The sequence below is a fragment of the Chroicocephalus ridibundus genome, chromosome 4, assembly GCF_963924245.1.
Source record: "Chroicocephalus ridibundus chromosome 4, bChrRid1.1, whole genome shotgun sequence".
In the NCBI taxonomy this organism is placed as follows: Eukaryota; Metazoa; Chordata; class Aves; order Charadriiformes; family Laridae; genus Chroicocephalus; species Chroicocephalus ridibundus.
The window spans coordinates 76110835-76125829 of record NC_086287.1 but is presented as its reverse complement, the minus strand read 5'-3'; the positions used below and the strand labels follow the sequence as shown (position 1 = coordinate 76125829).

General features: G+C 36.5%; 1 protein-coding gene across 2 annotated transcripts in view; it reads left to right on the top strand.

Annotated features, from left to right (window-relative positions):
* DUS2 (dihydrouridine synthase 2) overlaps nucleotides 1-14995 on the top strand; it is a 28710-nt gene that overhangs the window by 1232 nt on the left and 12483 nt on the right. For both annotated transcript variants that reach the window (XM_063334300.1, XM_063334299.1), the window contains exons 3-8: nucleotides 2413-2458; nucleotides 3942-4033; nucleotides 4943-4986; nucleotides 5779-5839; nucleotides 10066-10113; nucleotides 13433-13498. In XM_063334300.1, the coding sequence (XP_063190370.1) occupies nucleotides 2413-2458; nucleotides 3942-4033; nucleotides 4943-4986; nucleotides 5779-5839; nucleotides 10066-10113; nucleotides 13433-13498 (357 nt within the window). The remainder of the gene's footprint in view (nucleotides 1-2412; nucleotides 2459-3941; nucleotides 4034-4942; nucleotides 4987-5778; nucleotides 5840-10065; nucleotides 10114-13432; nucleotides 13499-14995) is intronic.

Below are 14995 nucleotides of genomic sequence, written 5' to 3'. Positions count from 1 at the left end.
CCCCTTCAGTGCTATTATTAGGTCTTCTGCAAATGTAGGCATCAGTATAAGTTACATGACTCAGCTAAGATTTAAAAAAAAAAACCCAAACCAGTAAGGAGTTAAACATAATGTAAACATGGCTTAAACACTGGCTTTCCTGGAGAATGTTTGATCCTGTACTAGTAAAACAGCCTGAAACAGACTGTCAGCATCAGTCATTTTCAGTCTTCTCCAGGAATCTTCACAGAAGTTCTCCTGTGAGTTAGCTTGTTGCCCTTCTTGGGGGAGAAGACAGAGACACAATATGCTGTTTTTGCCTTGTCCACAGCTCAATTTGTGTCTCTAGCTTCTAGAATTACAAATGATATTTAATGAGTTGCATCAGCACCATGTGAAAGAGTAGTTATTGCTGGATGATTCAGAAGAAATCTCAAAATTCAGTAGAATAGTTACAGCTGTTTATCATAAAATTGGGAGTTAATCAGTTGTTTTTCTTCTGTGACAAACAATAATTAACAGTTTCATAGTTTATGAAACCTCTCTGCTTTACATGGGATTAAGTGAGAATATATATTTTTTTCATTCTCTGGGAGGCTAACTGTAGATCATATAGAGATAAGTCACAAGCATAGAGTTACAGAATCTATAAGTCTTAAACACTAAAAGCCAGTGAGGCTTCAGACAGCCTTTGTGCTTTTCCAATGTCTCTTACATTTCATAGTGGTAGCAAAGAACCTTGTTAATGAGCACTAACCACAGATTTGACAGGGCCATTGTCTAGGAAATTAGTGAAAGATAGTAATGTAGAGATTGTTGTGGTTTGAAAAAAAAACAAACAAACCAGGCCACAACAGACCACACAAAAGAATTGCTTTGCTTACTACTAAAGTCATAGAATATGAGAATTTATTTAATCCCACACTGCAAACTGTATAGCTAAAGCAGTTTCTCCTTCACACACACTTTTTGCCACAATTCTAGAGAAACAGTAGCTCAAAAGAAGAGGCCCTCAAATTTACTTACCAAGTTGTAATATGTAATATGTGGAAGTTAGTCCCCCATCCAAAAACCTGTTGTAGTTTTCCTCATCTCACCTCAAAATAAGGTCTCCTGAATTGTCTTTTCTTTTTTCCACATTGTTGTTGAGAGGCAGGAGACTTAAGATGCCTTTGACATGGATTAGCGTTCGCAGCTAGACATTTATCTTAATAGATTTTATCAGAAAAACTATGCTTTGTAGGTTTTCTTAAGAACTGACAAGATAACGTAAAATAGAACAGTTGTTGTAGGCAATTATACTGCAGTTGTTTGCCTGCATAACAGAATGAATAACTGTATTTTGTAATTTCATTTTTGTATGGTAAAACTTAATCTTCTGATTTATTGTTTTGTTTTCTAGTCCTTTCCCCCTGGTTCCGTAGGCATTTTGGAACTCAAAGCTGTTTCAGAACTGAACACGAACAGTACCCAATGAGAATCATGAGTTAAAACTTAAATTAAAAGTACTATTTATAAGACCTACAGTATAATGTAAACAGAGTGAGATTAGCCTAATTTACTGCTTGTTTATCCCTTACCTATAAGTCAGTAGGTCTTAAACATTGCTAAAACAAAGACTCTGTAGTAGAGCAAACCTCTTGAGATAACTAACACTATACCGTGGTGGTTTGTTTTTTTTTTCTCTCAATTTATATCACAGTTGGATTAACAGCTGCATATTTACTTCAGCAGCTAACAAGTTATATTGGCTCAAGCTGTAGCCCTTTGTCAATTAAAGGCAGTCGGTTTGTCTTAAGGGTCACCTGTAATCAAGTTGATGAGACACATCTGAGAAAAGGACTCAAATAGTATCCTTAATAAATTGAATCGCATAAATCTGTAGTTAAACTGGTATCTGTAGATTAACGTTGTGGGTTTCTTCCAAAGGAAAGCCACAAATTCTAGAAGAATGGCGACTGTGTATTAGGCTTTCTGGTAAAGCTCAGTACAAAGGTTTGTTTTGTCTTTTTAACAAATGTAGAGAACTGTTAAAATGCAGGATTAAGGTAAAGAAATCTTAATACTGCTGTTTTGTTCACCTATATACCTGGCCAGTACAAGTCTGCATTGGTTCTTGAGGTGGTCTGTTGCTGTAGCACTAAATTATCTTCTACTGTAGGTGGTTTGTTCTGCTTTGTTTCCAGTTTGTTAGATAGGTATTTGAACAAAATGGTTCTTCTAGAACTATATAAATATATCATATTCTTATGTTCATATGTTGAAACTTCAGTTGAGTGTGTTACACAGTTAAACTCTTGTTTTCACTTGCATTCTTTTTCTGTGTTCGATATGTCTAGATAGTTAGGCTTTATTAATAAAATGGGCAACTGTTTAGAGTTGGGTGGCTTAAACACTTCAACTCACTGACATATTTTTATTCTTTCTTTTCAGGAGCTGATTGACATAAAGATGCTGCAATGTAAGAGGGTTATAAATGGCAAGTATAGCACTTTGGTTAATATGTGTAAGCATTCTTTTTTCTAGTTGAGAGAAAAGATAACTATTTCTCTGAAGTAATTTTATAGTGACTACGTGAGGTATCGGTACATATATTCTCTCCAAACAATATCTAGGGACTTAAAATGCTGTTTGTTGTTCTACAGTTTCAAACTTTCCATTTCCCTTCTTAAGGAATTTCAATAGTTCAGTCAGTGTCCCTCAGGAAAACCACAAATGTTTTTGGAGGATAGGGCTAATGTATTAGTAACTGCCAGTTTGTTGTTCTTTTTTAGACCTAACACAAGTTCTTTCCACCATTCACTTAATTTATTACAAGGATTTGATGAGTTTTCTGCTAAACTCCTAAGACAGAGGTCAGATCACTGGGTGTGCAGGTGAAAGATTTTATAATTCTAGCTGCTGGAATTATGTCTTTCCCTTTTTATTAAGGAAAATGGGATCAGTGTTGGAAATCCATTACTAATATTTCAACATTATGCTTCCTGGCGGTAGGTGAAAGAAACTAGTAGCTGAAACAGACAGGGCATTAAAGTTCCAGTGCGTTGTTTAAAATGTTAAAGCTCTTAGTTTTCTGTGGGTTAAAAAGACAAATAATAAAATTGTAATTAACAGATAATTCTCCTCAGTTCTGTATTTACATACTGGTTTCAACCTCTCATTCTCTACTGCCTTTGTATGCTGTTATAGTAAAGAATAAACAGTAAAAAAACCCCTCTGTTTTGCTTTTTGTTTATTTTTTTCATAAATTTTACATATGTCTGTGCTAATATAAAATCTAATTTCCTGAGCGAAACTACTAATGTTAGTTACAAAGCCTTTTAATTTTTCAATAAAAGTTTGGTAGTGTCCAAGAAACAAATTCAGAGACAGTTTCCAATCATGAGTCTTTATAAACGTTAGGTCTTTGTGATGTAATATACACACCTTTTAGTTTACTGCTTTAAGGAAGCAGGATGTACAAGAGCTCACTGTTTCACTGTTTCTCATTCTTTTATTAACTTGAGATCCATGGGCTAGATTTGTCCTAATGCGATTTTCACAGACAAATTCTTAAAAAGATGTCTTTGAGACCTCCCCAGCTGAGTGGCATGAGAAACAGTTGTTTGTAGTGTCCGTGTTGGGGAACCAAAGTCCACTACAAATTTACTTTCCCCTCTTGCCTCTTCCCAAAAATAGTACAATTATGTTCATTCTGTCTGATTCATCATTAGACTTGTTCTGATGCTTGCCCAAGAAACAGGCTGGGGGATAATTAGGGAGTACTATGATGGGGAAACAGCAATGTGCAAGGAATGTACTGTGAGGACATACGGGAGGTAGGGTGCTATTAGTTCTGCTGTTCATGGAAGACTTACTTGATAGCACTTAATTTATGTACAAGTTATATGGTCACATGACTTCCTTTATGTTTACATTTATATATCACTTTTGTCTGGTTTATCTGTTCTCATTTCATATAGAAGTACTTGAAACAGTGGACTTTGTTGCACCTAATGAAAGAGTTGTTTTCAGAACTTGTGAAAAGGAGCGGCACCGTGTTGTCTTTCAAATGGTAAGGAAACAACCACAGGTGCTCTTCTAGTAACAACATAGTTAAACAAGGTAGTGCTAGTAACTTTAACCTAAGTCTAAAGCAGCTCACTGTATTGCAGACTATGAATTTCTTGATGCTTCAGGTGGAGGTAAAGTTTCACACCAAATGTTTTGCAGAATTTCTAATCTGTTGGTACACATGCAGTCAGGATGCTAAGTTATAAGCTCTCCATACAGCTGTTTTCAGAATAGGTGATTAAGATTAATTCTATGCTCTATGACAGCAGCTTGTTTTTGTAATAGGTATCTTTGATATATTAACAAACATATAGATACCAAAAATAAATTATGTTGATGTTTGATCACATGTTTAAGTCTTACACTTAACCAGTCCAGTAAACAGTCTCACTGGAAAGACTGAAAGAAATGTTATTGTTTAGTGTGGATGAGAGAAGATTAGTGTGTGTTAGTATTGCACAATTGGGTTAAAGGTTGCTAGAGAGAAAATGGTGGTGATTTGTTTTTGAGACCACTCTGTGTAGGACAAGAGATGATGGGGGTTGGAGGGAGGGAGAAGTGCGGACTGCATTAGATACTGAAAAAGACCTTTTTTCAGTGGTAATGATAGCCCTGGAACCTCTTGTCTGTAGAGCTGTTACTAGTGGAGCTTCTTAAGAACATGATAAATAAATATCTAATGGTGATGGGCTAAGAACATTTGATACTGTTATGGCGTAAGAGTGTGGGCAGACCTCTGCGGATCCCTTTTACATTACCTTTTGTTATTCCCTGTCTGACTTTGTACATGCTTTAGCTAATTGTTTTAAATGTTCAGAGCAAATACAATTATACACGTGTGCAAAGGAGGACTTTTTTTGTGAAGTTGATAATACTTTTATAATTATAAATCCTCTTGTTTTACCAACAGGGTTCAGCAGATGCTGAAAGAGCCCTGGCAGTAGCTAAGCTTGTGTAAGTCATCTTCTCTCATCCCCTTCCCACTGTGGGTTTGTTTGGGCTTTTTTATACAGAGGAATTATCATGGAAGACGATTTTTTATGATTAAAAGGATGTCTTGATAGGACCAAGAAAAGTTCTGTAGGAACCGCACAGTAAAGCGTAGCATCATGAAAGTCCAGTGGTATAATGGTGTAACTGCAACTTCCATGTAAAGTAATTCTTGCCCAAAACAGCAGCTGCATAAGTTCTGTACTGGGATTGACTGCTTTTTGCTAGTGCAGTGTGTGTGTCCTTGGTCTCTCCAATGTGAAATTTCCCAGGGTATTTCACAGTTGCAAATAAGACCAGTATGCCTGAAAATGTCTCTTATTGTTTGGGATTTGAAGCTTCCAATAAAGTACTGTGCAGAAATGAAAAGTGTCTCTCAAACCCTTTTAGAAGGTGTTTTTAAGTCTCCATTTTATATAGATGGAAGTTTCAATAGGACTTGCTGTAATGTCAGTGGTTGATTTAGTGTTGGTTATACTTAATCCTATATAGACATATTTATGATGAGTGTTTGCAGCTTCTGCACAATGCTGGTCATTGAAACCTGTGGACAGGCTGATCTTCAGACTGCTGTTAAAATAAATACGTAATTTATATAAGTGAGAAGCTAAAAATTCAGAAGTTCAAATAAAAACTTAACCTTAAATTCACATTTAAGCCTTAATGATGATGGAACAAGTTTCCTGGAATGATGTCTATTTCTGCATTCTTGTTCTAATATGCTGAAAAATATATTGTTTCTTTCCTCTCTTGCAGAGAGAGTGATGTAGCTGGTATTGATATCAACATGGGATGCCCTAAAGAATATTCTACTAAGGCAAGTGATTGTATCTGTCATAAAATCATAGAATCTTCATGGTTGGAAAGGACCTTTAAGATCATCGAGTCCAACCAAACAACCTACAATCTCTGCCACTGGAGCATGCCCTGAAGTGCCACATCTAGATGTTTTTTAAAGACCTCTAGGGATGGTGACTCAACCACCTCCCTGGGCAGGCTGTTCCAGTGCCTGACCACTCTTTCAGTAAAGTAATTCTTCCTAATATCTAACCTAAACCTCCCCTGCTGCAACTTCAGACCATTTCCTCTGGTCCTGTCATTATTCACTTGGGAGGAGAGGCCAACACCCACCTCTCTCCAACCTCCTTTCAGGTAGTTGTAGAGGGCCATGAGGTCTCCCCTCAGCCTCCTCTTCTCCAAGCTAAACATGTCCAGCTCCCTCAGCCTCTCCTCATATGACTTGGTCTCCAGACCCCTCACCAGCCTGGTAGCTCTCCTCTGGCCACGCTCCAGCACTTCAATGTCCCTCTTGTACAGAGGGGCCCAGAACTGAACACAGTACTCGAGGGGAGGCCTCACCAGTGCCGAGCACAGAGGCACGATCACTTCCCTGCTCCTGCTGGCCACGCTATTCCTGATACAAGCCAGAATGCTGTTGGCCTTCTTGGCCACCTGGGCACACTGCTGGCTCATGTTAAGCTGGCCATCCACCAGCACCCCCAGGTCCTTTTCTGCCGGGCAGCTTTCCAGCCACTCTTCCCCAAGCCTGTAGCGTTGCTTGGGGTTGTTGTGACTGAAAGCAGGACCCAGCATTTGGCCTTATTAAACCTCATACAGTTGGCCTTGGCCCATCGATCCAGCCTGTGCAGGTCCCTCTGTAGAGCCTTCCTACCCTCAAGCAGATCAACTCTCCCACCTAGCTTGGTGTCATCTGCAAACTTACTGAGGGTGCACTCAATCCCCTCATCCAGATCATTGATAAAGATATTAAACAAAACTGGCCCCAAAACTGAGCTCTGAGGGACACCACTGGTGACCGGCCACTAAGAGGATTTCATCCCATTAATCACAACTCTCTGGGCATGGCCATCCAGCCAGTTTTTAACCCAGCGAAGAGTACAGTTGTCTATGCCATGATTCTCCAGCTTCTCCAGGAGAATGCTGTGGGGGACGGTGTCAAAGGCCTTACCAAAGTCCAGATAGACAACGTCCACAGCCTTCCCCGCATCCAGAAAGCGGGTCACATGGTCATAGAAAGAATGGGATTTTGAAAGAAGTGGATTTTGATTACACTTAAATAAGCTTTTTCTTTCTTAGAGGTATGGAATACATGTTCTGGTTTTCTGGGTTGAACAAATTCAAACAGTAAAATTTTCAGGCAGATAAACTTGAGTTTATCTTTTTTGTAATAAACAGGAGAGTATTGAAGGTGTCATGACCGTAATACAGTAAAATAACATAGTGTATTAGAAATCTCCCTTAAGAATAGGTTTGGTCATGTAATTAAACATATTGTATCCTTAAGTGGGTAAGCATGTATGAAGTTTGTAAGCTCATGTTAGCGTTGATGTGTACCACTGAGCAAATGGTGATTGTATTTTCTGTCAAGACAACCACTGAATATTGAGAAAAGCGTAGTGAGGTTGTTAAATTGTATTATTGAACAAGGTTAACATTAAAGCTATTTAGAAGTCTGAGAACTCTGACAGGCTCTGTTGTATATTGCATTTAAAACTAAACTCTGTAAGGTGGGATGAAGTACAGTGTGTGGGGGAGTTTGGTTGTTTGCCTGAGGTCACTAATTTGTTGAATGAGTGAAATATTTTCTGCTTAGCCTTCATAAAAATAGGAATCGCGCTTTGTCATCTAAGCAAGTAAACATTCACAACTTATCAATGCTGAGTTCAATTGTTGGTCAGTTTTAAGTGAGAGAAGGATAGATCAGTTAAAACATGATTTATTTAATTTTTTTTAGTTAAGCATATGCAATTCTAAACTAGGCCTCTATCATCTGTGGCTAAAACAGCGTAGTCAAACAGGTTGTTAGTACCGCTAAGCCAGTTAGCGTATAGATAAAGTATCAATGAATTAGACCATGGAGCTCCATTTTCATGTCAAATGTTTGTGCAGAATAGATAGGAGAAATTTTGCACTTATTGTCAATGGAAAAGAACTTCAAATTAGAAGACTTAGAACTTCATTCCAGGGAAGAACCCAGACTGTTGCATTTAAACGTTTTGTTGTCTATTTTTTGTATTATTGGCATTTTTATCATTTGGAGCAAGTTCTCTGTCATGTGAAGTTATAATGCATCATCCTTTAAACAGAAAAAACAATATATCCACATAGGTACTACTTTCTCTTCTTAATTCTGTTACCTGTCTTTACATCTGGAAGCTTTTTACTAGACTTTTACTAAAGCAAGAGCACAAATGTAAATGGTAACTTGAGATCTGCGCAAATTCCTATTATAAGCCTAAGCTTTTATAGATCTTACATATTTTCTTTTGTCAAACCAAGTTGCCTGTGGACCAAGTAAAACTATTTTTGTCCCTCTCCCCTTTCACAGTAGAAAAAAATAAAATCCTGTGGCAGTTTATTGTATCTGGAACGTAAATACATGTCTGATTGAAATGCAATATCTGCTGCATGAAAGCAATATTGTTTAAAACAGGAAAATAGTAAAGGCCAAAGCTGACACTGCCAGACGTGCCCATACCTTGCATGATGCCATGACATTGTATAGACTCTACTTCACATAAGCGTATCGTCCTCCTTTCTCAGTTTTTGAGCCAAGAGAAAAGAACATTTTGTCTAAATGGATTTGTTTCCTATTAATGCAACATATCTTCTGATAAAACTACTCAAAAAGTGTTTATATTAGATTACAATGCCTTAAATAAATGAAAGAACAGGCTATGCCATGAAGTTTTGGAACAGAAGAACCAAAGGGTCCTCATGGCTGTACACAAAGTATATAAGAAAGGGCTGATCTTTTTCTGTCACAAAGATTGCTTTTCCTTTGCAGAATGTGAGGTGTGTAAGAATGTTGGACACCTTTCTGGTATCTAGTATCTTCGCTTTGACAGTTCGTAGTGTTACAGTCTGAATCTGACAGTGGTCAATGTTGAAAATGCTGGGTGATGGTGCTGGAAAGGCATAGGATCGATCAGTTAACAGGGGGATCTTCTGTTTCACTACTTCTTAGTTTTGTAGGTTGGCTTGCACTCTGAAGAATAATTACTTAAATTCTTCTACTATAGTCCATCTAACCTGTGAGTAATTTTACCCGTATACATTTCTAGGGTTTTTCTGTTTTAAACCCATTAACTTTTTTAATGGTAACTTATGAAACTGACTAGGTAAGTGAGGTGTGGTAAAAATTAATTTTTCACATTCTTTTAAACTCAAATTTTAATTTCCCCTGTACCGTAGTCTCTTTTATTTATGTACTTATGTTCTGTTGTTTCTTTTCTTCCTCTCTTTTTCTGCTAGATGGCTTCTGAGACAAATTGGTATTACCAAGAAATTGTAGTCATGTTGAGGACATATCATTAAATTCATTATGGTCTGATGATATTTCCAATAATGTTTTCTTTAGCTTTTATTACTTTCTTCTGTGTTATAACTGATTACATGGAAGACTATTTTATCCTTCCACAGAGTCATAATTAAGAACAAAACACCAAAACATCCACCCTGTACTAGGATAAAATTAATACAAATTTGAATGTATTTCTTGCATCTGCTTCTTGGCCCCTAGATCTATGTATGCAGATGAGATAGTGCAGAAAGAACAGCTAAAATATTAAATTGTTAGTGTTCATAATTTGTATTTAATACAGCTGCTTAATTGGTCTTAGCCTGTTATTTTAAATGTAGCATGTATACAGAAACTACTGACATCAAGACCTCTCAAATATGGTGTGTAATGTTAAAACAATAAATCTGTTCATCTCTCACTTAATGACTAGAAACCAGATGATTACAGTTGCTAAAATGGCTTTTTGAAATCCTCTCTGCTCCATAAAGTAATGGGAGCAAGTTGGTGTCCTGAATTACTACCAAATTATTCTGATACAGTTCTAGGAAGTGTTTCACCAAACTGTTCACTAATGTTCCTGCATTTTAGATTTTGCTATTTTCTCCCTTTTTTTTTCTTAATATAATATTGTACTTTTGCTGTAGACTGGTATTAGACAAAATAATTGAGCTGAAAAATATGTTTGCCTAGTGTGTAATAGTTTCTGTATGTTTTCCCAGGGCGGTATGGGAGCAGCGCTGCTATCTGATCCTGACAAAATAGAGTCTGTAAGTATCACCTTGTGGGTTTTGAACTGCCCTGGAAGGTATTATGTACTGTGCTCTACTGGAAGCAGGAATGAATGCATAGAAGACAAATTTGTAAAAGCTAGAATGGAATAATCAGTTTTGAATGATGAAATTAAGGTTATGGATAAATAATCCTGACTTACTTCTCCTTGTCTTTGTCTTGACTATAAAATTACTACCTTTTTCCTTTTCAGTTTTAGAACTTTCACAACATGGTGCCATATTTGCGGAGGGAGGAGTTTTATGTGCATATGTATGTAAATCTGTGTAAAACCCTACGTGAACCAGTATGGAAAAGGTTCATGCATATGTATGTGTACATTTATATGTGCATATATTCTTTTACATATCTATAAACCCTATATGAACCTATATGAAAAAGATACATATACATCTATATGTAATATGGATAGATATGTAATATTTTTTTTATATGTGTGCATATATGTATTCCTACGGACTTCTAAGCTTTCTGAGATTAAACAAAGCCTAGACATTGCTCTGGGTTTCCAGGAACGTTCTTCGCGTATAGCTCTTTTCTTTCTGTTTAAAGATCTGATTCTTCATAGTTCAGATGAGTTGACTGTGAACTAAAAGCTTCCCCTTAGCTTTTAGTCACTCACTGTATCCTCCTTCAGAGTTCCTGAGGGCAATTTTAGTTTACAACTCACCCCTCAGTTAAGTGAGTCACGGTACACAGTGGCAAATGTTTCAAGGTAGTTATTCTTTATTTCTTGTACTGTCAAAAGTATGCAGATCTAGACAAAACAAAAATACCAAAAGCATTGCTCTGCCTTTTTCCATGTGGCTTTTGGGTGTGTTTTGTTTTAAGGGCTCTTTGATGTCGGTCAGTCTTTTCAAGAGACCAGACCCTCTTCAGTCATCTGCATGGCTTTTTTTTTTTTTCCTGAATGATAGCCAGTCTCTTTCTGATCCCTGCAGGTTATGCCTTTTCCTTCTGTCTAAAACGGATATTGAGTCAGTCTTTCTTTTCTAAGTCCTTCCTCTTACTGTGATAACACCATTCAGCTTTGTAGGTTAGTAGGACTTCTACAATTTCAACATGCTGATCCGTGGTTTAGTTAGTTGTCTTTGTAAGTTCAGACATGAAAATGGGTTGTTGTGTATCATTTGTTTCGTTCTCTGAGGACTTGCCATTAGACGGGCATGCCATCAAAGTTATAACCATGATGGAGTGTTAGCTTTTTGCCAAATGTAAGAATCTCTTGGTGTCAAGAGACACGTTGTTAGCCAAGCTGTATAAACTGACTGACCATTCAGCAACTGCAAGTATTGTAATTGTGCCAAAACAAGAGTTTAAATGGAATAGACTGGACCTATTACTGTCTCTTTCATTAGCTGATGGGAAAAACAAAAGTACAAGTGATCCTGTCTTGATCTCAAAACATTTTTAGAGAAGGTTGGTATCAGTTTCAATTTTTCAAAAGAGAAAAAGCACAGTCAAATAAGTGTTGTCTGCAGAAAGTCAGCTAACAATACAGGCAACAGAATGGGAACGAGAATCCAGTTGTTTGAGGCCTATATGGTCTTCCATGAATTAGGTAAGGTGGGTGATGCCACCCAGAATTAAATTGTAATTTATGAAGCATAAGGTGATGAAGGCTGAAAGAAAATATTTAGGAGTGGTAATTGAGAGAAAAATACTTAGCTGGCCAGAAGTAAACCTGGTAACAATATTTCTCATAGGAATGAGAGGCAGTTGTAAATATGATTGCTACCAGCTTCCCTTCCCCTCTACAATCATTACATTTTGTTTTGATCTTCAGAAGAGCAAGAAACTTGATGTTCAAAAAAATTTTAATTGTTCTTTTCAATTTCGGATGTTAACAGGCAGCAAAGTCTTGGGCATGAAAATTACTTTTATCCGACTGCAAAGGGATAAGTAAACTTATAGCCTGCAAAAGATATCTGAAATTACAGTTCCAAATCAAGCTGTCCATATGATTAAAAAGTGTAGGATTTGGTTCTTACATTGGAATCCTTATTGAGGCTGGCACTGAAAACTTAAAAGGTTTGCTTATGATGCTATTGTAAGAAAAATAATATAGTGATGATGTTTGGAAAATGTTGTCACTTCAGTTTGATTTCTATGCAAAAAATAATACAAATTAAAAATACTAAAGAGAAGGAGGGGTTTAGATCTTACTGTTTTATTTGAGAAAACACTAATGAGGAAAGATTTCAGTAGATAGTGTAAGGTGACACTAATTACTTGCCAGCTGTTCTAAGTATAAGAACTTGTGAGTGCTAGCTATAATGGCTCATTTCTGTATTGGGAACCTAATAAGTGCAGTTACATTAAACAAAATTCAGGTTTCATAGCATACACAACTCTGAAAGAAATCATTTACCTGCAATTCCAGCCATTTTATACAACGGAAGCATACTCAGAATAACATGCATGATAATGTCTCAAAAAAACCCAGTTGAAAAATGAGCAGTTTTCTAATAACAGGCAGGATCAACTCGTTTCCACTCTTTTATTTAGAGAGCTGTTGGATTTCTGGTGCCATTTATTGTATAGTCATACAGTCACTTAAAAATGCATAGGTTATTACATGGCCCTTTTAAATATGGTCTGTTGGACTTAAATTCAGCCTGTGAGAAGGAGATTCTTTCTGTAGCTCAGTTCTTAAATGGTTAAACTAAAAACTGCTTGTTTGTCTGCTTATTCTGAGTTTGTTTTAATGAATAAAATGTGCTTTGTGTTAAGTGTGGAATTCAGTTTACGATTTTTGTTTTCTTTTAGAAGATTCAATGACATTGTTGCGTGATATATTCCTTTCTTTCTTTTTCCTGTTTTGAAGGCTTTCTTCTCTTTAAAAAGAAATAAAAATCAAATCTCTCTTTAGGATATATTTGGTTTTCATAAGAAACTCACAACTGGAATATAAGACTGTGAAAACAATTACTTGAAAGTGAAGAACTTTTGCACTTCATTTTGAAATGATCAGAGATTACTGGTCACTTCATATTAGAAGCAGTGTTGAAACTCCAGCAGCAGTTAATTGCTCTGTAAAAATCCAGTTAAAATAAAAAAAAAATAGTGGAAATAAAAATGGCTTAGGCTAGAAATAGGCTTGTATATCTATCAGATAAAAGTATATACTCAATTACAGACTGCATGTGTTCGTCTAGCATGTAAGATTCTTTATAGAGAAACAGTAACTAGTGTTACATTGTTCTAATTTCTTTTTATGTTCAGGAGAGAAAGGAGAGCTTTTTTAATGTCACTGTTGTGATCACATTTTGTCTTTTTTTTTTTTTTTTTCCCCAGATATTGACTACCCTTGTTAAAGGAATTTGTAAACCAGTAACCTGCAAAATCCGCATTTTGCCCTCAGTAAGTACATAAATCATTATGCTAAAGTGTTTAGTTCATGTTTAATTCTGTGATTTAAAAATCAATTAAAATATATGGCATTCTAATATATTGGCATTTTAGACCTGTTATTGTGAAATAGCGCTTGGAATCATAATTTCTGTTTGGGATGCTGCTCACAACCTAAAGGGTTATCTGACCTGCAGATATATAGAGATAGTGATTGTGGGTTCATTGGATTCCACAATACACAAGGACACAGAGGCTTTTATCCTCTAAATTTCTCAACTTTATTACAGATTATCATAAATACCACAAAAATCAGCATAGCAAATATACCTGTGATTAATAAAACAAGATATAGATATATCTATATCTATCTCAAGCTATTACAAATTATTAGTAGCATCAATCAATAGTATAACAGCAATGATTAATATGGCAGCAGTTGATTATAGTAACAACCAAGTAGGTAGATACTACTACAGGTTAACTACCAACTTATCAGTAGTGAAGCAAGTTTATCAATAATATAACAGCAGATATGAGAGATTATTTATATGCGCATATATATATATTTATATTCATAGTAATAATACCAGTATCAAGTGCATTAGACAGATCTCAGAAGGGGTCCAAACCATCCCAGACAGAAGGACAAATTGATCCCAGAAAGGGACGCAACCATCCCAGAAGTAGGAAGACAAACTGTGCCAACCCCAAAAGTAGGCCCAGAGGAGGACCAATAAAATAACAGACAGACTCCGAAGGTGATGTGTGTCATGGAGGCTGGAGTCAGCCAGGTGTCCCTGCCAAGAGTCCAAGATCTCATAGAAAGCTTGTGCAGAGTTCAACCTGCTTAGAAAAAGTGTGTGCAGCATGGGAAGTTTTCAGAGAGAGAAGCTCCATTTTGGATGAAAACTAAGTCAATTTTATGTCATGGAAATAGAAGAGACTATAGGCCATCACCCCTTGAGCAGCCAGTAAATGCTGTTAATTCCTGTTTTTCACCTGAGGCAGCCAATAGGTAATTGTTTTCTGTTCTTTCAGATGAATTTTTATTTTTTTCTAGACTGTTTTCATGTTCTTGCAGTTAGAACAGCCAATAGCAGTTACAGATTCTTTCTTTCTTGGGATGTTTTCCCATTTTTTCCAGACTATTTTTTACCTTTTCAGATGATAAATTGCTGATAGAGTGCCTTTGTTTTGCACTTATTGATGGTATGTTAGGATGTCACTGGTTTCTAGGTACCCAGCTGCACTTACCAAGGATGCTTGTGGTTCCGAGGCTAATGGTTTTTAGGCTGGCGGGAATTTTCTCTCTCAGTATTTTTGAGAAGATCTTTTGCTTCTGCTCAGTAATTTTACCCTTCCAACCAGGTCGCCTCTCTGGCTGCTCATATCGGATGCCAAACTAAGGTTTTTTGCTCTCTAATTTAAAAAGTCAAGAAAATACTAAACATTAAATATCTACACATGGTCTTACTCCATTGAACTTCAAATGTGGATACTTCTATT